General features: G+C 32.7%; 1 protein-coding gene across 4 annotated transcripts in view; it reads right to left on the reverse strand.

Annotated features, from left to right (window-relative positions):
• Positions 1 to 25331, reverse strand: part of PCDH17 (protocadherin 17) — a 107523-nt gene that overhangs the window by 50732 nt on the left and 31460 nt on the right. For 3 of the 4 annotated variants that reach the window (XM_017529896.2, XM_037739044.1, XM_037739046.1), the window contains 2 exons: positions 12347 to 12405; positions 12040 to 12212 (listed from right to left, as the gene is read on the reverse strand). In XM_017529896.2, coding sequence (XP_017385385.1) covers positions 12040 to 12212; positions 12347 to 12405 — 232 coding nt within the window. The remainder of the gene's footprint in view (positions 1 to 12039; positions 12213 to 12346; positions 12406 to 25331) is intronic. The other variant, XM_037739045.1, reaches the window with a different exon arrangement.

Raw genomic sequence — 25331 nt, forward strand, 5'->3', positions numbered from 1 at the left:
TTTTTTTTGTATTTTTAGTAGAGACAGGAATTTCTCCATGTTGGTCAGGCCGGTCTCAAACTCCTGACCTCAGATGATCCACCCGACTTAGCCTCCCAAAGCACTGGAATTAGAGGCTTGAGTCACCTCATCCAGCCAGCATTTTTCATCCATAACACTATCTTCCTTAGCTACCCCAGCTCCTTTTCTTCTCCATTACAAGTGTTCTTGAAACAGGAGGAAACTTTCTGTCTCCAATCTCTGACCATAATTACTTGGCACATTTCTCTTTAAAAAAAAACCTATTTGTCATATACAATATGATGTTTTGTGCTATATATACATTGTGAAAGAGTTAAACCTGGTGAATTAACAAATGTATTACCTCACATACAGTAGTTATTATTTATGTAGGGAGAACACTTAACATCCACTATCTCTGTATTCCTCAAGAAAACAATATATCGCCTTTTACCATAGTCACCATGCTGGACAAAAGATCTCTTGAACTTATTTCTCCTAACTATAATTACACATCCTTTGACTAACATCTCTCTAATCCTCTAGCCCAACCCCTCAACCACCTCAGCCTCTGGTAACCACCATTTGACTCTACTTCTATGAGATCAGCTTTTTGGGATTCCTCATGAGTGTGATCATGCAGTATTTGAGTTTCTGTGCCACGATATATATCCTTTTGAAATCTCTTATCTTTTAACATCTTAACTTCTCTCATGGAAATCAGGAGTGATCTGTCAGTTGTCAGATTGTATAGGTGTTTCTTGAACTTTATTGTGTTAGATTTCTCTAAAGAATCCACATTGTGTCTTCTTGCCTAGCTTTGGCCACTGTGACTAAGTAGCTTCCTACTCCTCTCCTTCCTTACTGACCACGCTTTCCTGTTCTTACTGAAAACTCTTCTTTCTCTGTCCATTCTCCTCTAAATACATCAAAGAATTCATTATCCCTCAAACATTATATATACCGTCTATATTCCATGATTGTTTATGCTGCTTAAGTTTCTCCTTAAAATCCTGTTCATCTCTTAAGTCCCACGTCAAATTTTAACTCTTACATGAAACCTTCACTGAATAATTAGTATTCTATCCCTTCTGTTTAGAAGTCTCAGACTCTTTCTTTTATACCTAAACAAAAATCCATTATTTTCTACATTTTACTGTATTTTCAATATACATTTCATTTTCATTACTAGACTGTAAATTCTTTGAAAATAGGCTTCAGGAGTCCCAAGCGAGTCGAGGGAATTTGCTAGAAGTCTTCCCTGGAACGTAAGCTCTATGTGAGCAGGAATATTTATTTCACGTACTACTCAATCCTCAACACTTGAAACAGTATCCGTCACATACCAGAAATACAATATATATTTGCTGAATAAGCATTCAACATAGCAACTGAGACAGTCCCATATGCATAGTGGGCACTAGACAGAAAGTTAGTTAAAAATTCAAAACGGATTTTTTCAAGTAAATCTTTCTTTTTTCAAAATAGTGAGCTTGAAAAGGTTATATATTTATGCCAGTGACACATCATCACATATTTGGTGCTGCTCTCAGGACTAGCTTGTGACTCATAAAATACAACCAGCTCAGTATATTTTGTTTTAAACAGAAACAGCACTATTTAACTAATATATTGACTTAATTTGGCTATCAATTATACTCGGCTGGAAATGAAATCTAAAAACTGTAGGATTCAGTGAAATACTTCACCTATGGGTCTCTAGATTTTGGATTCCCACAGAACATACCAAGTATTTTTCTTAACAGGCTGAACTATTACTGACCTCTTCCTCTTCCTAGCTTCTTAGTGTTGTGTTCTGTGAATTTTGTTATAAATCCTATTATCTTTTCTCCCTATATTCTTTCACATTAATTTACTTGGATTTAAGTATAATTCTATGCCAATGACTTGCAAGTTTATACCTCCTGACCTCTCTGATTGCCAAACTGCAATTGCCAGCTGCCTCTTCTGATACTTCCATCTGGGTGCCTTAGACATTTCTAATTAACATGTCTAAATCTAAACTCTTCTTTATACAGCCCAAATGTTGTCCCTGCAGTGACCTCACCCTATGTGCACCACCTTACTAAACTGGACCATTGTTTAGGCACCTACTTAAGTCCAATCCTAAGATACAATAACACATCAAGTTTTATACTACCTAATTGTTTTCTGAAGGTTTTCTCACATATCTGGTTAGGTGAAGTTGTGTTTTGTTTTTTTCCTAGCATCTCTGAAGAAAAATTTTAAATGCTCCACATTATTGAGTCAATTCTAATAAACATATAAGAATTGGACACAGAGAAAATTAACACATATATAACATTAAAAACTGAATTAAGGCATTAAATAATTCAATTAAAATTCCATTTATTTAGATATTAAGTCATTTTTTTCTTTAGAATTCCTTATCCCCAAAACTAATTTCAAATATAATACTAATCCATCAATTATAATTACAAAAGTAGTGGCATATCTCAAAACAAGTTTTCAATCGTTTACTTTGCTTATTCCTCCTACCTCTTCACTACTCTAGGCCTCATTTTGTCTTGCCTTGGACTACTTCCCAAGCTTCCTAATTTATTTCCTTCTCCCGACACATTGCCAGAAACATCATCTCTTTAAAATGCAAGTTTGCAATGTTACCTCCTGAGCACCCCTAATGGCTCTCTATCAGGCTTCGAATCACTGGGCTTCCAGCCACCTCCCTAGTCTCATATCTGCCATTCCTAGTCTCACACATCCCTACTCATCTGCACCTAACAGCAACTTGCCATACACTGGTTCACTTCATCTGTGCTTCTGAGTGTTTCCTGTCATCCTGCCTCCACCGACTTCACTCTGCCAAGTGAGCAGAAGGGTCTGCTCAAATGTCTCTTACTCCACAAATTCTCTTTGATTCCCTAAATCTGGGCTGGGTTTTCATTCTATATGAATCTTGTGGACATATGTCTCACTGCACTGACATCATAGTTTGTATGTCGGATTCTCTTATGACAGTGTGAGCTCTTTGAGGTTCCAGTCTGTGCCTCAGCTCATCTTTATATTCTGTGGTCTAGCTATTTATTTTAAAACAGTGAGTGAATAAATAAATGAGTAAAAAGCTTTCCTGTTTCCATGATTCTTCACAACACTAAGGAAAGAATCCGCAATCAACAGGTAAGAGAAATGCGGATATTGGGCACAGATTAACAAAATATATACATCCTAGTGTTCAGTGATAGCACAATAGCTTCAGTGGGTACATCTGGATTGATATATTTTAGAGCTTTCATTCAATATACGTTAAAGGATCAAGAATCAGGCTCTCAAACATGACCACTTACATCTTCAGATTTCCTTCAGGTAATGAAATAAATCTAAATTCTTCTTTATACAACCCAAATGTTGTCCCTGCGTGACCTCATCGTGTCTTCACCACCTTAGTAAACTGGACCATTGTTTAGGCAGCTACTTAAGTCCAATCCTAAGATACAATAACACATCAAGTTTTATACTACCTAATTGTTTTCTGAAGGTTTTCTCAAAGATTTGGTTAACTGAAGTTGTGTTTTGTTTTTTTCCTGCCATCTTTAAAAAAAAATTCAAATATTCCACATTATTGAGTCAATTCTAAGAAACATCTAAACATTGGACTTTTAGAGAAAATTAACATATTAACATTTAAAACAACTAATTAAGTAATTCAATTAATATTCCATTTATTTAGATATTAATTCATTTTTTTCTTTAGAATTCCATATCCCAAAAACTAATTTCAAATAAAATACTAAGCAATCCATTATCATTACAAAAGTAGTGGCATAGTGGCATGTGTGCTGCTATAGATGTGATGTGCTTATTTGGAGACTTCAAAGTCTCTATTGTGTGTTACAGAAATGGCGTGGTAGGATAGAAAAAGCCCTAGAATGGAAAACCATAAATCTGGAACTAATACTGCCTTTGCCACTAACCTGAAGACTCAATGGAAACTGTCTTTTTTTTATGTATAAAATGGAGGTGTTATACTTAAAGGTTCCTTCTTACCATAATGTTTTGTAATATGGCTCTTAAAAGAACAGAGGACTTCTAATATTGGAACATACTCTTAAAGTGAAGTAAGAGAACATTTCTGGGGGATGTTTTAGAACTATTAACTTAACAAAATTATTTCCTTAAGTTCTTAATTAACTGATGCTGATAACTAGTCTGAATTTTAATAGTGTATGGGCACTCTCCTAGTTTAATAAAAGTGCACTTAATCATAGTACATGATTTTTTGTAATATAAAATAAGGCTGAGCACAGTGGCTCTGGCTTGTAATCCCAGCTCTTTGGGAGGCTGAGGTGGAAGGACTGCTTGACGCCAGGAGTTTAAGAGCAGCCTGGCCAATAAAACAAGACCCCATCTCTATAAATTTGAAAAATTAGCCAGATGTGATGATGTATGTCTGTAGTTCTAGCAACTTTGAAGGCTGAGGCAGGAGAACTACTTGCGCTCAGGAGGTCAAGGCTGCAATGAGCTGTGATTGCAATATTGTACTCTAGCATGGGAAACAGAACAAGATCCTGTCACTAGAAAGAAATAAAATGAAATAAAAAATAAAAACAAAATATTGTCATTATAATAAAACTTCAAAAGGAAAATCCTCTGATGTGTTGAGATATTTACTTGAAAGATACAATAATTATAAGGCAGGAGAGGGTATCCTTTTAGGACTTTTGGAAATACAGTAACAACATTCCTTAATTTTAGCAAAAGTCATTGCTGTCCTTACTAAAGCAAGAAGATTCTCAAAATCATGAGTCCATAGTAAATTATGCAACACTTGTTAGGAGACTTTACAATGAGGAACAAATATGAGGATCATAAAATCTCTATTTTCATTATATCTGCCTCTTGATTCTAGAAGCAGATGTTTGCACATGTGAAAATGATATTGAAACTTTTAAAGTTAGGTGAACTATGGGGCAGTTGCAAAGTTTGGTAAGCAAAAATAAACTGAAGCTGCTTAAAATTTGGGAAATATTTTATCCAGAAATCATAAACCAAGATGAATTTTGAAACTCTTGAAAGACAGCACAGGAGGGTGGGAATATTGAAACAGAGATGCTATTAGATAAATGCATTCTAGTAAAACCTTACCGGCCTTGGAAATAGTTGGAAGTCCTGGCAAATCGGGCAGTTTGTTACATGCCACCTATGCGAATTACAAAGCATCAGTGTCTTTAAAAATATCTAAGTAATTTTTTCTGGCATTAAATATTCAGTAGTTTCTTCCTGTCCCCCATATACGAATATGATAGTAATTTTCTATTTTCTTCCTAAGACAAATTTACTATTAATAAGCTTACAGCAGCATTTCTTTTAAAAATTGTTTTCAGAGACTGGCAGATGGCTGCTACAAGGAGGGACGAGGGACACCGTCATCTTGGTTATGTGGAAGTGGTTTTGTGGCAGGTCAGGTCTCACTAACAGCTGACCAGCAGAATTTCAAGACAACTATTTCAGCACTGACTGTGTGGTTAGGTTAAACATTAAAAGCTGAAAGAGCCAGTGCCCCTAAACAAAGTCTGGAATGTAATAAAAGCCCACCAATAGTCTTGCCTAGGCCTTTCCTGGGCCTTAAAGCATGACAAGATAACAAAGGAATTCTTAACAGGAATTAGTTACACATGATTACATAAAGGCAGGCTGTAAGTCAAATTAAACCTTAGGATTAAACAGGTTTTCTTGGGAGTCTGAAGAAACTTCCCAGACCTCCACAAACAAGTTTTATTGGGGATCTAAAGGAACTTCCCACACCTCCATGATTTAGCAGGAGACAAGATGAGGGTAATCACCCCTCCACCCCTCCAGCACCTGGACTCATCTAGATTAAGTAAATTTACTGAGGCTCTGGAGGAAGGTCTTCAGGACTCTGACCTTAGTTATAGATTAGAAAAAGTTAATCACTTATGTCTTTAGAAAAATGCACACTTACACACTTACACATAGACATATAGCTTAGAGGGTATGTAAGCTCTGGAAAACTTTGTAGTTTTGAGTTGGTCTGGCGATATTTTTGTACCCGGTTACAGAAATAAATTCTCTTCTTTCCCAGTTCCTCTGCATCTCGCTATTGGGAAATAAGAATAAGCAGCTCAACCCTCTCTTTGGTCCCAAAACAGTTTGGTTGCTGTGTGTTATGGAAGCTCTGGGAAAAGGCCTAGACTGCTTGATTGGAAGAGTCAGAAGTGCAGTAACCATTAGGCACACTAGAACACAGAATTGCTACCACTTTTTAGTGTCAGTTGTAGGGAAGATGCTAAAGTAAGTGATTTGTGTTCAGCACCTTAAACCTCTAGCTCACGAACTTCACACGATCTGAATGTGTGGTTCTACACTCAACCAGGTGGGCACAATTTCTACTTCCTTGCTACTGCTTTCTTAAATAGTTCCTTCATGGTAGAACACAGGTGATGGAAAATTTCTTAATCGGTTTCATTTCCAAACACAATTAGAAATATGATGAAATTTCAGTCATTCTATGGTGAATTAGAAAGAGAAAGTTGAGGGAGTGAAACTCAGAGCCTCCCCCACCCTTACCCCCAGGCAACTGTGAAATTACATAATAAAGACTGCCCTCATTTAGACTAACCAAAGCCTATTTTGATTATGGTGCCCGCCCCCCCCCCCCCGCCCGCCCCACTCCCCAGAGCAAAATTCAAATACTGACTTAAAGAAACAAACAATATCTATTAGCTTTAGTTTCTGTGATTTTCTAGAATGAAAAAAAGGCTATCCTTCAGAAATAAATTTAGTTTTGAAACTGGAATTCACTAAAGCAAACCAAAGATATTTGATATTCCTATTATTGTCAATTGTTCCTGGATTTTAAAAATTAGATTTGAATTAGGAATTTCATTATGAAATGTTTTTAATTCAGAATGTAATTTAAAAAGTCAGATTTTCTAACAGCAGAGGCAGGAGAGGGAAGCCATAGAATTGAATAGAAAACTAGAAATTACAAGGCAATTAAATAAAATGAAAAAATGAGAACGAACTCGAATGGCAATCCCTGGGAAGCAGAGAAGCCTTTGAATCCAGTCACAGGAGAAGGGACCAGCAGCTGGCCACTCAACAAGGGTGATGTTAGAATTGGTGATGTTCCCACAACCACTTCTGGCACAGGTTGTCAACAGAATTATCAATATACAATTCTATTCCACTAGCTTCAGTCTTCAAGGAATTGGTTTCAGTCAATTATAAAGATATCAGAAGACTGATAATCCTTGGAAGATTGAGAACAATCACTAAGGCATCATTAAGACGCTCAGAGAAATTGCTGGTAAGCATTTATGAGGACTGTAAATTTATTATTTAGAAATCAATAGAGACTACTAAATTTTAGAAAATGCTTATTAAATCTTTTACTGAAGAAAAGTTGTTACTAACAATCAAAATAATTTGCAGGGCTTCTAATGGATAGAAATTCAAAGGTACAGTACTTACTTAAAGAAGCTAAAGTATGAATAATATTCTGAGGCTTAAGAAAACATTAGCTGGCCGGGCGTGGTAGCTCACGCCTGTAATCCAAGCACTTTGGAGGCCAAGGCAGGCAGATGACCTGAGGTCGGGAGTTCAAGACCAGCCTGACCAACATGGTGAAACCCCGTCTTTAAAAAAAANAAAAAAAAAAAAGAAAAGAAAAGAAAAAAAAAAAAAAAAGAAAAAAACATTAGCTTCATAAACTCATAAAAGTTGTATTCTTTATAGAACTATTTGTGGCTCTTTTTACAGAAACAATATTATATTTATTTTCATTAGGTCTTGATATAAATCAGTTTATCTTCTCCCAAAATCTAAAATCAGTAAAATAACAGATCAGATATATTTTTCTCACTATTCCTTTTTTTAATTTGCCATTTAAAAAATAAACAATGGCTTATTAGGTAAAAATACATATTTACCTTTCTTAAGTAATATGCTATTACGGTACTATACAACTTCCAAAATATTTGGAATTTTTTAATCTATCCACCTAGCTACTATATTTTATAAAGGATGGGGGGGTATGGAGAAAATCTAATTAACAAATAGAAAACTAGGGCACAAACATGCAATAAAATGGAAATAAACTAGGTACATCCTTTGAATTATTTCCCATCTAACTAAAAGAAAAAATAACCTCTCTCTACTAAAGAGTTTATTAACATTACATCCTTAAAGCTGTCTTCAGCTATAATACAGTACATCATACGTTCAATTAACTGCTGAATTCTTTTAAATTATTTTGCAAAAATAATAGGCAATATATTACCTCTGCTATGTATTTGGAATTAAATTAATGGTAGCAAAAATACACAAATACGAGAAACAGAACAAATAGAAAAAATTTAACTGCACAAAAGATGAGGAAAAAAAGAATATTTGAGCTAATAAAATCAAATCTCAAAAGGCCTGTCTTTTCCAAAGGAAAACCATTATTAACTAAGAAAGTATTGAAAATATGCAGATTATTTTTGAAATTCATTTTCATTTCTAAATTAAAGAAATATTTCAATTTAAATATAAAACATCATTTTTCTAAAATGAGATCATTTAAATTGGAAAACAATGTAATACAAAAATATAAAATATGCCACTGAATTTTAATTGAAATCTGTGTAAGGCCCAGCTACAAGTTTTTAGTAAGAGAAAAAGACTGATAAACGGATCTCCTTTCTTTTAGTTCTAATTTTTCTCATAATAAGAAACTTGGTTTTAGGATAATTTTGAAACTATTAAAATTAGGCTTTAATATTTGAAATCTACGTGAAATAATTATTTGGATATGGCTGTCATCATCTCTAATCTATAAAGAAATTTATGTATGTTATTTATATATTTGTTTGACGTAATTGTGGAATTGTCTTTCATGATGTTTTTCAAATAAAATAACTAAATATATTGATCAAGACAATAGCTACCTGCTTTTTTCACACTTTAACATTATTTCTGAGTAAACTACTCATTATATGAATAGTATAAAACATTGTTTGAAAGGGCAGGCTTTCAATGCATTTGTTTTTATTGCTATACTGCCTTTACTACTTATGACTGCAGAACATTTTAAAAAGTCACTTAACAGTTACTTAATATCTACTGAATGTGAGAGTAACAGTACTTTTCTATCTATAAATGCTATGAAAATTAAACAGGATAATGTATTTCAGATACTGAGCAGAATACAGTAGTTCAATCAATGCATATGAGCTATTTTGATCTTTTTCTCCTTGGTTTACACACATTAACTCAAGTTTTTACTTACTTTTTGATGTTTATTCAATATCTTCTCATAGCAATGAGTCAAAATGGTTATTTGAGCAGTCTCCCATTTGGAGACAAGGAGGTAGAGCCATACCCAGACCTAGGATTAAACTCCAGCCTGCTGTGGCAGTTAATAAACTTCCATTTAGTTCAATTTTTATATGTAAGATAAAAATAAAAACTTTTTAAAGTTTGCAGGTTAAAAAACCTAATGTTGAAATTAAGTTTGCACTGCTTAAGGTAAGTGGTAAGAACTCAATAAAGTGTAGTCCCCTCCTTTAAATCTAGATAGACAGATACATAGACACTTGAAAGACAGGAGACTGACAGGTGAAACAGTTGACATAGGAAATGGAGATAGATAAAGAGATATATATAGCTGAGAGATAGATAGAGAAGTAAGACATAGAGGAAAGAGAGGAGAGAAAGCAAAGGAGAGAAACATGAAGAGGGAGAGGGGAAGAAAGAGAGGGAGATCACCCATCTGTAATTCATTACATATGATTACATAAAGGCAGGTTCTAAGTCAAATTTATTTTTGACATTTCTGAATAATCCAACATTTTCTTACATATTCAAAGCATTAATAGATATTTTTTAGATGAATGAATACATCAAATCAATGGATCAATCTGTGAAATATTATTTTAACTAACTTTAAAATCATGCTTTAAATTGGAAGTCATTCTTTTATGCATAATTCATAGATTACTTAAGAGTATCTTCTAGATTCATAACAATTTTCCTGTATTTACTAATAGGGATGTGTGGAAACTTCTTACTTTACAAGAGACATTTCTATAGGCATTCTTAATCTTAGACTAGCAATTATTTTCTGTCCAATATTAATTAAAATATATGCCACATTTGGCATTCTCTTAAGAATAATAATAATCACCTTCCTTAGACTTCAGTTTTCAATATCAAAATTGAAAAAGAGCTTTTTAGAATAAACAGCACTTTCATACATAATAAATAAGACCATTTTCTTTCTCTATAAGAGAATATACATAAAATTCACTCTAATCAAATACCTTGCTAAGTTAGTGGTTGACAATGAATTAAGCAGTTAATGTGAACAGCAGTTGTTTCTGTTGTTGTTGTTTGTGTTGATTTGCTCATTTTTAAAAAATTAACAGAGTTCCTCGTAAAGATAGAACAGTTTTTACTTACTTTAGGCAGTTTCATAAATAGTAGCCAATCAATTATCTATTGATCATTTTATGTATCATACACATAGATGGGTCTATATCATGCTGTGTATTTACATATCAAGATTCAACAATCCATTATTTAAAATGTGTCTTCAAGATCCATATATGTTATCATATCACAGAGCTACAGCCCATTATGACTACTTAAGTCACTTCAAGTAAACATACAAATTTTCAGAAAATGAAAATAATGAATAAGTATTCACATTGCTTTGGTTAAAAATAACTGTAAAACGATATTGCAATATTAACACAGAAAGTTGCTATGTTATGAGATCATGCAAAAAGTAATTGATCTAGCAATTATTTCTTAGAAAACAGCTTTTTGTGAGGTCAACCTTAAAATAAATTCAGTGTAATTGCATTTAGTGCAAAAATATTAACGTATATTTTATACTAAATATATACTAATTTTGTTTTAAAAAATATAAAGAAGTGTATATAAACATGTATGTATATACTTATATATGGGTGTATTAATATTTGCATTAAACATGTTAATATGACTAGAAAACTTAACACTACATATGTTGATGTATATATGATAGAACAGACTGTCCTACAGGCAAAAATTTACTTTCTATGCATCACTAATCAATAAATGACTTAGAGGTTAAGTTCACGTATTTTAAAGGTAGTTTGTTATTCAAAACAACTGAAATAATAAGTGTAAATATATCTCAATACTAATAATAGTCTGAAGAATATTACTATATCAACTAGTCTAATTAGTGCATTTGTAATTGTAAAACCTGATTTATACTACAAGTCTTTTCATTTTTTACAATAAAACATAAAAGCCTATTCAGTTTTTAAGTCTTATACGTAAGATAGTTTAATATACTATGGATGAATCATTAGGAAACATTTTATTGTATTTGAAACAACAAAAACAATTTTAAAATTGATAAAAAGCCATGAGATGAATAAATTAGAGATAAAATTTAACAAAAATATATGCATTTATTAAGACACATTTCTTTATTATCTCTATCAGAGTAAAAAGTTCATGTTTATTTGATATCCACGTAGTCTTAGATGTAAATTAAAAGAAAGTCAAAACTCTGGTTTACCTATTACTCTTGAAAAACTATTTTGAAGCTTAACATCCAAACAAAATGATAAACCAACAAACACTGGTAAGAGCTATAAAATTCCAATGATTTTGTTTTACCTAATAAGTGTTGAATTTACTAATTTACTAATTTTTATACTGTAAATTTATAAATATAACTATCTAGCTAATATACCATATTTTCCTTGATAGTATAACCCAAGTAGGAAAGGGTAGGAAATGTCTATGAAATAAGAACAATCAAGTGACTTTGGTCAAGTTCTTACTTTAGAATTGATGAATTATATCCATGGCCATCCTTTTTTGTTTTGACTGTTATTGAATGGTTGCTTTTTGTCTGTGGCAACCTCAAGATTTGCTGTTTATTTGATATAGTATCAATGGTCCGTTCCACTGTGATAAAGTGCAACTCTAGTACTAATAGGTTTATAATGACTGCTTAAGCTTTTCACTTTGTAAGCATTGGAAGACTTCACTCACCTTGTTCAAGTGGTTGGCTTTTAGTTGAAGTAGTTTTCATCTTGAGTGCCTCCCTAACAGACATGTCACAGCAGGAGCCTTTGTTAGTGTCTTGGTCACTGTCAGCCTGATCACTGTCCCCGTGCCCACTGTCTCTCAGGCTGGCTCTTTCTGGGTCCTTAAACGTGGAGCTACTGAAATACATATAAAGAAAAAGAAGAGAAAGTGTTGTCTCTACTAGTTTGAATCTGAAGTGTAGTTTCTTGCAAAGCAATTTTGACACGAATGCAAATGGGGAAGCTGAGAAAAGTTATTTAATAGGCCTTACCTTTGAACAAACTGCTGCCTGCTGCCCATGTAATTGGGCTCTGCGGGAAAATTGTCTGTCTGTGAAAGAGAAGGAAAAAAATACGTATAGTTGTACACTGGACAAATCTCCTGCAGAGCAACAAGATTTCCTAGTGGAAAAATGATTAATAATTCAAAAATTCCCTTAATCTTCAGATTTGTACATTTTAATTAAATTGGAAATTGCTGACATGTAATTATGTACTCAGAACAATTAAATGATTCCGGTCCACAAATTACCTGTTAAAGTAAACAATGAGCCTGTCATAACTGGCATTCTCTTTTAGTACCAGGATGGATAACACTGTCTGTGTTGTTTCATTACTTAGATATTAAGATTGAATATTTGTGGGAGGAGTGGGAAAATGACCTAATTTCTCCATATTAAAAGTGTGAATTATTTAATAATACTCATTTTTAAACATAATTGCATCATCTGCTGGGATTCTATGGCTTTCTTGATGTAATATCATTTAAAGTCATCCACTCCTCAATTAAGAGATGCAGGGCCTTTTCTTCAAATTTGGCCAGTAATGGATACAAGCATATCACATATGGTTGAACTCATCTCTATAATTTATTCTCAGCTACATCTGAACTATGGAAATTATATTCAAACAATCCAGTGGAAATGGATTTCTATTTCACTTTCTAATTATTAAAACAAAGTAAAACAAAAATAAGAGAGATAAAAAGTGTTACTTAAAACATGATGTCTCATTCTATACATTCTTCACTTTTTTGATAGTTTCTTTTGCTCTGCAGAAGCTCTTTTGTTCAATTAGGTTCCATTTTGAGAAACCAGGCTTGTTTTTGCAGTTGTTTTTACTGCTTCCAAACTGATGTGGAGGTCTGCCAAAAAGAACTGAATTCTCCTTGTATCATGGAACAGAGTCTTTTAGGAGAAAGAGACTGGATCTTTCATAGATTTCCCTATACTGTACATTCATACACATTACTTCTTCTTGCAGCTGACTCAGTGACAAAGCTTCTCCTGTTTTCTGTATCAGTTAATATCACGGCATTATACTCTGAAGCAGCTATGGGTTCCTACAAGATCATCCAGCATACAAGTATCAGTGACATGGGGAGGATGCAATTCATGAAGCAGAGGGCCCAAGGTAAGACTTAATGTAGTGCAATATGTGCTTTCCTTATTAATCAGGCTAATTTAAAATAAGATACTCTTTTTTTCTTCATCCCATATAGTAATATAGAGCATTTGGCTTTGTGAGCGATTACCGAAAAAAGAAAAGAACATGTTAAGAATGATAGTTTAAAGTATTATGTAAGTTTCAGTGTCAAGTTTGGGAACAGAAAAAGCGCTCACAAACTTCTTAACATACAACCTTTTTTGGTTTGTGCAAATGACCTTTATCAAAGTACAGGCAAAGATAAAGTGAACAAGGTGGATTCGTTGCTCACTCCTAACCGTCTTACTAGCAGTTGGTAGCAGACATTTTCCATTAATGTATTATATCAATTTCTAGATTCACTGAAGTATCTTACTTTTTAAAAAGTAATGGAACACTGACAAAATATCAGTTTTAAGGATAACTTGATGTTCTAGTAATGTTAATAGCAGTAGTCAACACCAGTGGCAAAAATGTTTGCAAAAAAAATTTGAGAAATTTTAAAACTGTAATTACTTAGTCACTTCACATTTTAACTTAATAAATTCTAATTCATCGTTTGAATTGGCCAAACACATGTATCTAATCCACTATTGCTGTCAGTTGAGAGCTAAAGATGAGTGTTTTAGAACACTTTAAGAAAACAAAATCCAAGTTATCAAAGAGACAATAAAATGTAATGTGAAATCAGAAACTCTAATTAGAAAATATAAGTACTATTATAAGTAGTGTTGTAATTTTAATGGTTTTAATTAAGTGGAGCCTCATAGGATGTGGATCCCTGTTCATTTAGACACAAGGAATTAGGCTAAGGAAACTTTTTTCTCTCGTCTTGATAGGAACAGTATCTAAAAAGGTTTGCATATTATTAAAATTCTAAGCATTTCTAATTAAATAAGAAACTTAAACTAAGAAATAAAATCTTATTTCCATTGAATGAAGAGTTATTAAAATTATGTGCACACACACATGTATTTATGCCTGAGTATTTGATGAACCCTGGGCAATGGTACTGCTACCAAATATTGTCCTAGTGAAGATAGAAAAACAAGAAAAAGAGAGAAAAGAAGGGAGATCGGGGAAAACAAAAGAAAAGCCAAAGAAAGGCTGGGTGGGATGTCTCATCTAATGACTGTAATCCCAGCACTTTGAAAGGTAGAGGCAGGAGAATCACTTGAGCCCAGGAGTTCGAGATCAGCAAGCACTGTCAACATATTGAGAACCCATCTCGATAAATAATATTAATAATAATAAAATTAGCCAGATGTGGTGGCGCCCACCTGCACTCCCAGCTGCTCAGGAGGCTGAGGTGGGAAAATTGCTTGAGCCCAGGATGTCGAGGCTACAGTGAGCTGTGAAAGCATCACCACTCCAGCCTGGGCAACCTGTCTCAAAAACAAAAATAAACAAACTAAACAAACAAACTCTGAGAAAGAGAAAGAAAGTGGGAGAAAGAAAGGGAAGTTACATGAAGGAGGAGGAGTAGGGTGAGAGGGTGAAAAGAGGTAGAAAAACGAAGTCAGTTTCTAATTATGGAATTTCACAAAGTACAATTTTAAAAGTTTGCAATTTAATCACTAGCAGAGTAACAGAAGTTTACTAATAATGTCTGCACTCATCCATTAAAGTAGATAGGAATATGAGAGATTGTATGTGTATATAATTACCATAATGTAATAGCCATTTGGCCTTTGACAAACATATAACTAATTCACGATTAAAATCACACTGGTTAAATATAAAAAGTAACACTTTCATTATCTAGACTCTAAGGGTGTCTGAAAATTCATTTAAAGTAATCTGAATGTAAAATAACAGTATTTGTATAGAAAAATGAAAAACAGAGAAAAAAACCATATGTATGACAGCATCATTTAATTAGAAGTAGAAGAGCTTTCACATATTTTATAACACTAAACTCTAAATATTGAGTTTTACCTTGTCCATTTATAATTCTTAAATTTTAAGTCCTGGAAGAGAGTAGAATTTGAGGTCAGATACTTCTACATTTTAGGGCTTAGCAGATAATTAAATATGAATATTTACAATGCTTGAAAACCTTGTCTTTCATGCAAACTAATCACTATAGTGTTTTCTCTTCAAACTTAACTTGAACACAGTGACTTTATATGATAAACATGTAAACATGAGAATTTGTTTATTATTAAAAATATCATATATACCTACATTTGGTGAGTAGTTCCATATATGTTTTCAAGTAGCTATTTTAAAAACTTAATGATGATCAATTTGAAAATCTACAAAAAATCAATAATAAATGAGACAAAATTTATCTTTTTAAAAAATAGTGATTACTCATAACAAAATAGATGTGAAATAACATCATATTGATTTTTGTCATTTTTTTGGTGTGTTAAAGATAATAAAAATGTAGATATTCTTTGCTTATTTAATAAACAAGTGAGCAAGCAAGCAAAGACTTAAAGTGGATAAAGTTTGAAAAGTGTACCGTTTTTGATTATTTGCCTTTTTTTCTCTTCTAGTATTCAGCAACCTATGGTACATTTATAAATGATATTAAAAATCAACAATTTTATCAGCAGTATTTAGTAATAAACTATTCCTAAGGATAGGCAATCTTCTACAACTTACTATCTGATTCTAATTCTGAAAAAAAATTATTATAATTTTTAAGAAACTTGTCTGAAAAAGGTCAAAAGAAAGCATATAACGAAACTGAGTCATGCTGGCTGAAACTAGGAAAGCTCTCTATTTGTGGAAGTAGGTTATTTTGATATGGCCACTTACATGTCTTTAAGAAGTTAATCTAAAAGGACAGTAAAAGTAGTGAAAATGGATTTTTTAACTATTAAAATATTAAATACAAAAATTTAAATATATTAAGTATTTGACAAAATTCAAAATTCAACATCTGTTAATAATATTTCTCAGCAAACCAGGATTAAAAGGAAACTCCCTCAACTATACAAAGGACATCTACAAAAAAATGTAGAGCTAGTACCATACTCAATACTGAAAGATTCAGTTTTCTTCCTAAATAAAGAGGTCCACTCTCATTGCTTCTATTCTTCATTTTAACAAAGTCCTAATAAGTTCCATGAGGCAAGAAAAATACAGGGCATACAAATTGGAGAGAAAGAAAAAAAAATTCACAGATGATATCATTGAGTTCACAGATAACCTTGTTTAGGCAGAAAATAGCAAGGAGCCAAAACAAACAAAACTTCTTTGAACTAATAAGTAAATTAAGCAAGGTGGCTATATTTAAGGTCATCACATAAAAATCAATCATATTTCTATATTCTAGAATGAACTACTGGAAACCAAAAATTTTGAAAGCAATACACTTACAATAGCTCCTATCAAATAATTATTCAATAAATATTTTTTGAAATGTATAGGATTTTTATGCTGAACATTATAAAAACAATGAAATAAATTCAAAGGACGGAAATAAGTGGAGAGATATATGTTTATGGATTGGAAGACAATTCAGACCCCAAATAATGTACACATGTAACATAATTCCATGCAAATTCTTAGCAAAATTTTCTGTTTATTTCAACAAGATGATTCTTAAATTAATGTGAGAAAGGAGATGAACTATAATAGTCAAAACAGTTTTTAAAAAGGTGAATTAACTTCTGAAGGAATTAAACTGCTCTCTTTTAAGACTTACTATTGGGCCCAGCATGGTGGCTCACGCCTCTAAGCACTTTGGGAAGCCAAGGCAAGGTGGGTAGATTACTTGAGGCCAGGAGTTCGAGATCAGCCTGGTCAACATGGTGAAATAACCCTTATCTACTAAAGAAAAATACAAAAATTAGCTGGGCGTCATGGCATGTGCCTGTAATCCCAGCTACTTGGTGGCTGAGGCACAAGAATCACTTAAACCCAGGAGGCAGAGGTTGCAGTGAGCCAAGATCTCACCACTGCACTCCAGATTGGGCAACAGAGCAAGACTCTGACTCAAAAAGAGAGAGAGAGAAAAAGACTTACTATTGAAGCCATACTAATGAAGTCTGCATATTGCCAAAAGAATGAATACATACATCAATGGAACAGAAGACAGAAGCAGACCCACACAAATATGAACAATTGATTTTTGACAAAGTTGAAAAGACAATTCAATATGTAATTCAGTAGAAATGAAACTTACACATCACACACACACACATATACACTGTCTCTCTTTGTCTCTCTCAAACATGGAGCATAGACCTAGATGTAAATCATAAAACTAAAAAAATTAGTAGAAAACTGAGCAGAAAATCTTCGTGATGTGGCACTAGGCAGTTGTCAGACAATATCTAAGTATGATCCACTGAAGAAAAAGTTGGACTTTATGAAATTAGAAATGTTGGTTTTACAAAGACACTGTTAAGAGAATTTAAAAATGAGCTACAGCCCTTGAGAAAAAATCTGTATGGTGAATGCAGACTGTATAAAGAACTGTCAAAACTAAGAAAAAAAAAACACTTGAAAGGCTTAACTCTAAATCATATAGAATACATTGATGGTACATAAGCACATGAAGAGATATTTACTATAATCTGCAATTAGGAAAATCAAAATTACAATTACAATAAAATGACACCATATATCTATTAGATTATATGAAATTTAAAAACTTAACAATACTAAGTGCTGAGGGGGATGTGGAACAACTAGAATTCTCATACATTTAGGTGAAAACACAAATTGGTACAGCTACCCTGGAAAACAATCTGGTTATTTCTTATAATGTCAAATGTAAATCTATCATACGACCCAGGAATCCTACTTCTAGGGATACACCCTAAAAAAATAAAAACTATGCTCATACAAGATTCTGTATGTTTGCCCCAAACTGGAATCAGCATATCATTCAAAAGGTGGATAAACAGACTATCATACATATTCATACATATGTATAATAAAATACCATTTAGTAATGAAAAAATGAACTTCTGTTGTAAGAATCCAAGTGAATCTCAAAAGCTTTATGTTGAGTGAAAAATATCAATCTTAAAAATTTACATACTGTATCATTCAATTTATAAGACTACTCATAAAAAAAGCAAAATTATTATGAAAGAGAACAAATCTGTGGTTGCCGGGGTTAAAGGTTAGGGAAAGTGTGATAGAGAGAGATAGCATGAGGAAACCTTTACGGTGATAGAGCTGTTCAGTATCTTGTTTGTTTCATGGAACAACACACGTATGAACATTCATAGAACTATACACCTACAAAAAGGTTCACTTTACTGTAACTAATATTAAAAACAAATGGTAATTCCAAAATATACCTAATGTGACTATCTGTATCACGTATATGCTGAGTATTCTTCTGTCTCAGAAAATAAATATAATACAAATTATTTTTTTGAATATTATCAACAAATAGTGTTTCTGAACTTGACTGAGCCAATTTCTAAAACCCATGTAGAAATTTGACATTTATTTGGACAGAATAAAAATGGATTTGGATATAAGATCTATTTAACCACATCAGCAAATCCAAGCAACAGATCCATAGCGCAAATGTTATTTAATTTAAATTTTTGAGACAGGTCCTCACTTTGTCACCCAGGCTTGAGTGCAGTGGCACGATCTTGGCTCAATGCAGCCCGGACTTCCCAGGTCCAACCGATCTTCCTGCCTCAGTCCCAGAAGTAACTGGAACTACAGGTATGCATCAACACACTGGCTAATTTTTTTTCTTTTTTTTTGGTAGAGATGGGGTTTTGCCAAGCTGCCCAGGCTGGTCTAGAACTTGAACTCATGAGCTCAAAGGACCTGCCCTACCTCCCAAAGTGCTAAGACTATAGGCATGAGCCACTGCACTCAGCCTTCAAATTTTATTTCTTTCAAAGAATTTATTTTTTTGCATGCATCTCTGATTTACCCAGTCATAAAATAAATACATGCAAAATTTCAAATTGCAGTTGTTGCAAAGTAGTAGCTTCTCATTTTTTTTTTTTTTTGACCATAGGAAAGAAACATGGCTAGATCATGGAGGACTGGAATTTATCTTCAGAAATGGTGAATTGTTTTAATTTTCAAAATGCCTCATAAAACTAAGTAAGTAAGTAAATGCCATACTTTGGAAGTAAGTAAATGCCATACTTTGTAAAAACCCAAAAGACATGTAATACAAAATGGTTAGCCTTTGAGATGTATCAAAATGTGCCCAAAATGTTGTCAAAATAATTTTACAACTTTGGCAGCAAAATTAAGATAATATAATAGTATCTAAAATGTGGGGTTGTAAATTTACATGAGATAATGTATGCAAATTTATTAGTTTATAATACAATTCTCATTATAAGTTTTTAATTTTTAAATTGTCTGTGCAGCACTGTAATGATATGAAATAATGGTAACTGGATGAGTATATGGTAAACTTTAATACAACACTTGGATTTCTATAAAATTAGACACCTGTGGGACGAGAAAAATAAAGCTTTCATCATTTTAAATCTAATTTCTAATGAATTTCTAAGAAAAAATATCGGAATACTAGGCTTCAAATGTATCCCTGCAAAAGGAAGACAGAAGAATAATGTGAGCAGTAGGAAAACATTCTATGGTCAGTTTTTCACCATCATACATACCATTTAAGTAAATGCTGCTAGAATTCAATCTGGGATTAATTTACACATACTCTGATAATTATATATCAGAGTATACACACACTCTGATGATTATATATGTATATAATTAACCTTGGTGCTAATTAACCAGAATTATCTTATGCTACCCATTATAGATAGAGCAGCATATTACAGATAGAGTAGCATTATATATAGAGATAATACATATACATAATTATGTAGATATATAATGCTACTCTATATAAGATATATCTAACCTTGGTGCTAATTAGCCAGTATTATCTTATGCTACTCATTGTAAATAGAGTCATGAGATATTCAGGAAATTTCCTATGAAAGGAACAATTCNTGTCTCATTCTATACATTCTTCACTTTTTTGATAGTTTCTTTTGCTCTGCAGAAGCTCTTTTGTTCAATTAGGTTCCATTTTGAGAAACCAGGCTTGTTTTTGCAGTTGTTTTTACTGCTTCCAAACTGATGTGGAGGTCTGCCAAAAAGAACTGAATTCTCCTTGTATCATGGAACAGAGTCTTTTAGGAGAAAGAGACTGGATCTTTCATAGATTTCCCTATACTGTACATTCATACACATTACTTCTTCTTGCAGCTGACTCAGTGACAAAGCTTCTCCTGTTTTCTGTATCAGTTAATATCACGGCATTATACTCTGAAGCAGCTATGGGTTCCTACAAGATCATCCAGCATACAAGTATCAGTGACATGGGGAGGATGCAATTCATGAAGCAGAGGGCCCAAGGTAAGACTTAATGTAGTGCAATATGTGCTTTCCTTATTAATCAGGCTAATTTAAAATAAGATACTCTTTTTTTCTTCATCCCATATAGTAATATAGAGCATTTGGCTTTGTGAGCGATTACCGAAAAAAGAAAAGAACATGTTAAGAATGATAGTTTAAAGTATTATGTAAGTTTCAGTGTCAAGTTTGGGAACAGAAAAAGCGCTCACAAACTTCTTAACATACAACCTTTTTTGGTTTGTGCAAATGACCTTTATCAAAGTACAGGCAAAGATAAAGTGAACAAGGTGGATTCGTTGCTCACTCCTAACCGTCTTACTAGCAGTTGGTAGCAGACATTTTCCATTAATGTATTATATCAATTTCTAGATTCACTGAAGTATCTTACTTTTTAAAAAGTAATGGAACACTGACAAAATATCAGTTTTAAGGATAACTTGATGTTCTAGTAATGTTAATAGCAGTAGTCAACACCAGTGGCAAAAATGTTTGCAAAAAAAATTTGAGAAATTTTAAAACTGTAATTACTTAGTCACTTCACATTTTAACTTAATAAATTCTAATTCATCGTTTGAATTGGCCAAACACATGTATCTAATCCACTATTGCTGTCAGTTGAGAGCTAAAGATGAGTGTTTTAGAACACTTTAAGAAAACAAAATCCAAGTTATCAAAGAGACAATAAAATGTAATGTGAAATCAGAAACTCTAATTAGAAAATATAAGTACTATTATAAGTAGTGTTGTAATTTTAATGGTTTTAATTAAGTGGAGCCTCATAGGATGTGGATCCCTGTTCATTTAGACACAAGGAATTAGGCTAAGGAAACTTTTTTCTCTCGTCTTGATAGGAACAGTATCTAAAAAGGTTTGCATATTATTAAAATTCTAAGCATTTCTAATTAAATAAGAAACTTAAACTAAGAAATAAAATCTTATTTCCATTGAATGAAGAGTTATTAAAATTATGTGCACACACACATGTATTTATGCCTGAGTATTTGATGAACCCTGGGCAATGGTACTGCTACCAAATATTGTCCTAGTGAAGATAGAAAAACAAGAAAAAGAGAGAAAAGAAGGGAGATCGGGGAAAACAAAAGAAAAGCCAAAGAAAGGCTGGGTGGGATGTCTCATCTAATGACTGTAATCCCAGCACTTTGAAAGGTAGAGGCAGGAGAATCACTTGAGCCCAGGAGTTCGAGATCAGCAAGCACTGTCAACATATTGAGAACCCATCTCGATAAATAATATTAATAATAATAAAATTAGCCAGATGTGGTGGCGCCCACCTGCACTCCCAGCTGCTCAGGAGGCTGAGGTGGGAAAATTGCTTGAGCCCAGGATGTCGAGGCTACAGTGAGCTGTGAAAGCATCACCACTCCAGCCTGGGCAACCTGTCTCAAAAACAAAAATAAACAAACTAAACAAACAAACTCTGAGAAAGAGAAAGAAAGTGGGAGAAAGAAAGGGAAGTTACATGAAGGAGGAGGAGTAGGGTGAGAGGGTGAAAAGAGGTAGAAAAACGAAGTCAGTTTCTAATTATGGAATTTCACAAAGTACAATTTTAAAAGTTTGCAATTTAATCACTAGCAGAGTAACAGAAGTTTACTAATAATGTCTGCACTCATCCATTAAAGTAGATAGGAATATGAGAGATTGTATGTGTATATAATTACCATAATGTAATAGCCATTTGGCCTTTGACAAACATATAACTAATTCACGATTAAAATCACACTGGTTAAATATAAAAAGTAACACTTTCATTATCTAGACTCTAAGGGTGTCTGAAAATTCATTTAAAGTAATCTGAATGTAAAATAACAGTATTTGTATAGAAAAATGAAAAACAGAGAAAAAAACCATATGTATGACAGCATCATTTAATTAGAAGTAGAAGAGCTTTCACATATTTTATAACACTAAACTCTAAATATTGAGTTTTACCTTGTCCATTTATAATTCTTAAATTTTAAGTCCTGGAAGAGAGTAGAATTTGAGGTCAGATACTTCTACATTTTAGGGCTTAGCAGATAATTAAATATGAATATTTACAATGCTTGAAAACCTTGTCTTTCATGCAAACTAATCACTATAGTGTTTTCTCTTCAAACTTAACTTGAACACAGTGACTTTATATGATAAACATGTAAACATGAGAATTTGTTTATTATTAAAAATATCATATATACCTACATTTGGTGAGTAGTTCCATATATGTTTTCAAGTAGCTATTTTAAAAACTTAATGATGATCAATTTGAAAATCTACAAAAAATCAATAATAAATGAGACAAAATTTATCTTTTTAAAAAATAGTGATTACTCATAACAAAATAGATGTGAAATAACATCATATTGATTTTTGTCATTTTTTTGGTGTGTTAAAGATAATAAAAATGTAGATATTCTTTGCTTATTTAATAAACAAGTGAGCAAGCAAGCAAAGACTTAAAGTGGATAAAGTTTGAAAAGTGTACCGTTTTTGATTATTTGCCTTTTTTTCTCTTCTAGTATTCAGCAACCTATGGTACATTTATAAATGATATTAAAAATCAACAATTTTATCAGCAGTATTTAGTAATAAACTATTCCTAAGGATAGGCAATCTTCTACAACTTACTATCTGATTCTAATTCTGAAAAAAAATTATTATAATTTTTAAGAAACTTGTCTGAAAAAGGTCAAAAGAAAGCATATAACGAAACTGAGTCATGCTGGCTGAAACTAGGAAAGCTCTCTATTTGTGGAAGTAGGTTATTTTGATATGGCCACTTACATGTCTTTAAGAAGTTAATCTAAAAGGACAGTAAAAGTAGTGAAAATGGATTTTTTAACTATTAAAATATTAAATACAAAAATTTAAATATATTAAGTATTTGACAAAATTCAAAATTCAACATCTGTTAATAATATTTCTCAGCAAACCAGGATTAAAAGGAAACTCCCTCAACTATACAAAGGACATCTACAAAAAAATGTAGAGCTAGTACCATACTCAATACTGAAAGATTCAGTTTTCTTCCTAAATAAAGAGGTCCACTCTCATTGCTTCTATTCTTCATTTTAACAAAGTCCTAATAAGTTCCATGAGGCAAGAAAAATACAGGGCATACAAATTGGAGAGAAAGAAAAAAAAATTCACAGATGATATCATTGAGTTCACAGATAACCTTGTTTAGGCAGAAAATAGCAAGGAGCCAAAACAAACAAAACTTCTTTGAACTAATAAGTAAATTAAGCAAGGTGGCTATATTTAAGGTCATCACATAAAAATCAATCATATTTCTATATTCTAGAATGAACTACTGGAAACCAAAAATTTTGAAAGCAATACACTTACAATAGCTCCTATCAAATAATTATTCAATAAATATTTTTTGAAATGTATAGGATTTTTATGCTGAACATTATAAAAACAATGAAATAAATTCAAAGGACGGAAATAAGTGGAGAGATATATGTTTATGGATTGGAAGACAATTCAGACCCCAAATAATGTACACATGTAACATAATTCCATGCAAATTCTTAGCAAAATTTTCTGTTTATTTCAACAAGATGATTCTTAAATTAATGTGAGAAAGGAGATGAACTATAATAGTCAAAACAGTTTTTAAAAAGGTGAATTAACTTCTGAAGGAATTAAACTGCTCTCTTTTAAGACTTACTATTGGGCCCAGCATGGTGGCTCACGCCTCTAAGCACTTTGGGAAGCCAAGGCAAGGTGGGTAGATTACTTGAGGCCAGGAGTTCGAGATCAGCCTGGTCAACATGGTGAAATAACCCTTATCTACTAAAGAAAAATACAAAAATTAGCTGGGCGTCATGGCATGTGCCTGTAATCCCAGCTACTTGGTGGCTGAGGCACAAGAATCACTTAAACCCAGGAGGCAGAGGTTGCAGTGAGCCAAGATCTCACCACTGCACTCCAGATTGGGCAACAGAGCAAGACTCTGACTCAAAAAGAGAGAGAGAGAAAAAGACTTACTATTGAAGCCATACTAATGAAGTCTGCATATTGCCAAAAGAATGAATACATACATCAATGGAACAGAAGACAGAAGCAGACCCACACAAATATGAACAATTGATTTTTGACAAAGTTGAAAAGACAATTCAATATGTAATTCAGTAGAAATGAAACTTACACATCACACACACACACATATACACTGTCTCTCTTTGTCTCTCTCAAACATGGAGCATAGACCTAGATGTAAATCATAAAACTAAAAAAATTAGTAGAAAACTGAGCAGAAAATCTTCGTGATGTGGCACTAGGCAGTTGTCAGACAATATCTAAGTATGATCCACTGAAGAAAAAGTTGGACTTTATGAAATTAGAAATGTTGGTTTTACAAAGACACTGTTAAGAGAATTTAAAAATGAGCTACAGCCCTTGAGAAAAAATCTGTATGGTGAATGCAGACTGTATAAAGAACTGTCAAAACTAAGAAAAAAAAAACACTTGAAAGGCTTAACTCTAAATCAT

This window comes from Cebus imitator, unplaced genomic scaffold (assembly GCF_001604975.1).
Source record: "Cebus imitator isolate Cc_AM_T3 unplaced genomic scaffold, Cebus_imitator-1.0 Scaffold61, whole genome shotgun sequence".
Classification (NCBI taxonomy): domain Eukaryota; kingdom Metazoa; phylum Chordata; class Mammalia; order Primates; family Cebidae; genus Cebus; species Cebus imitator.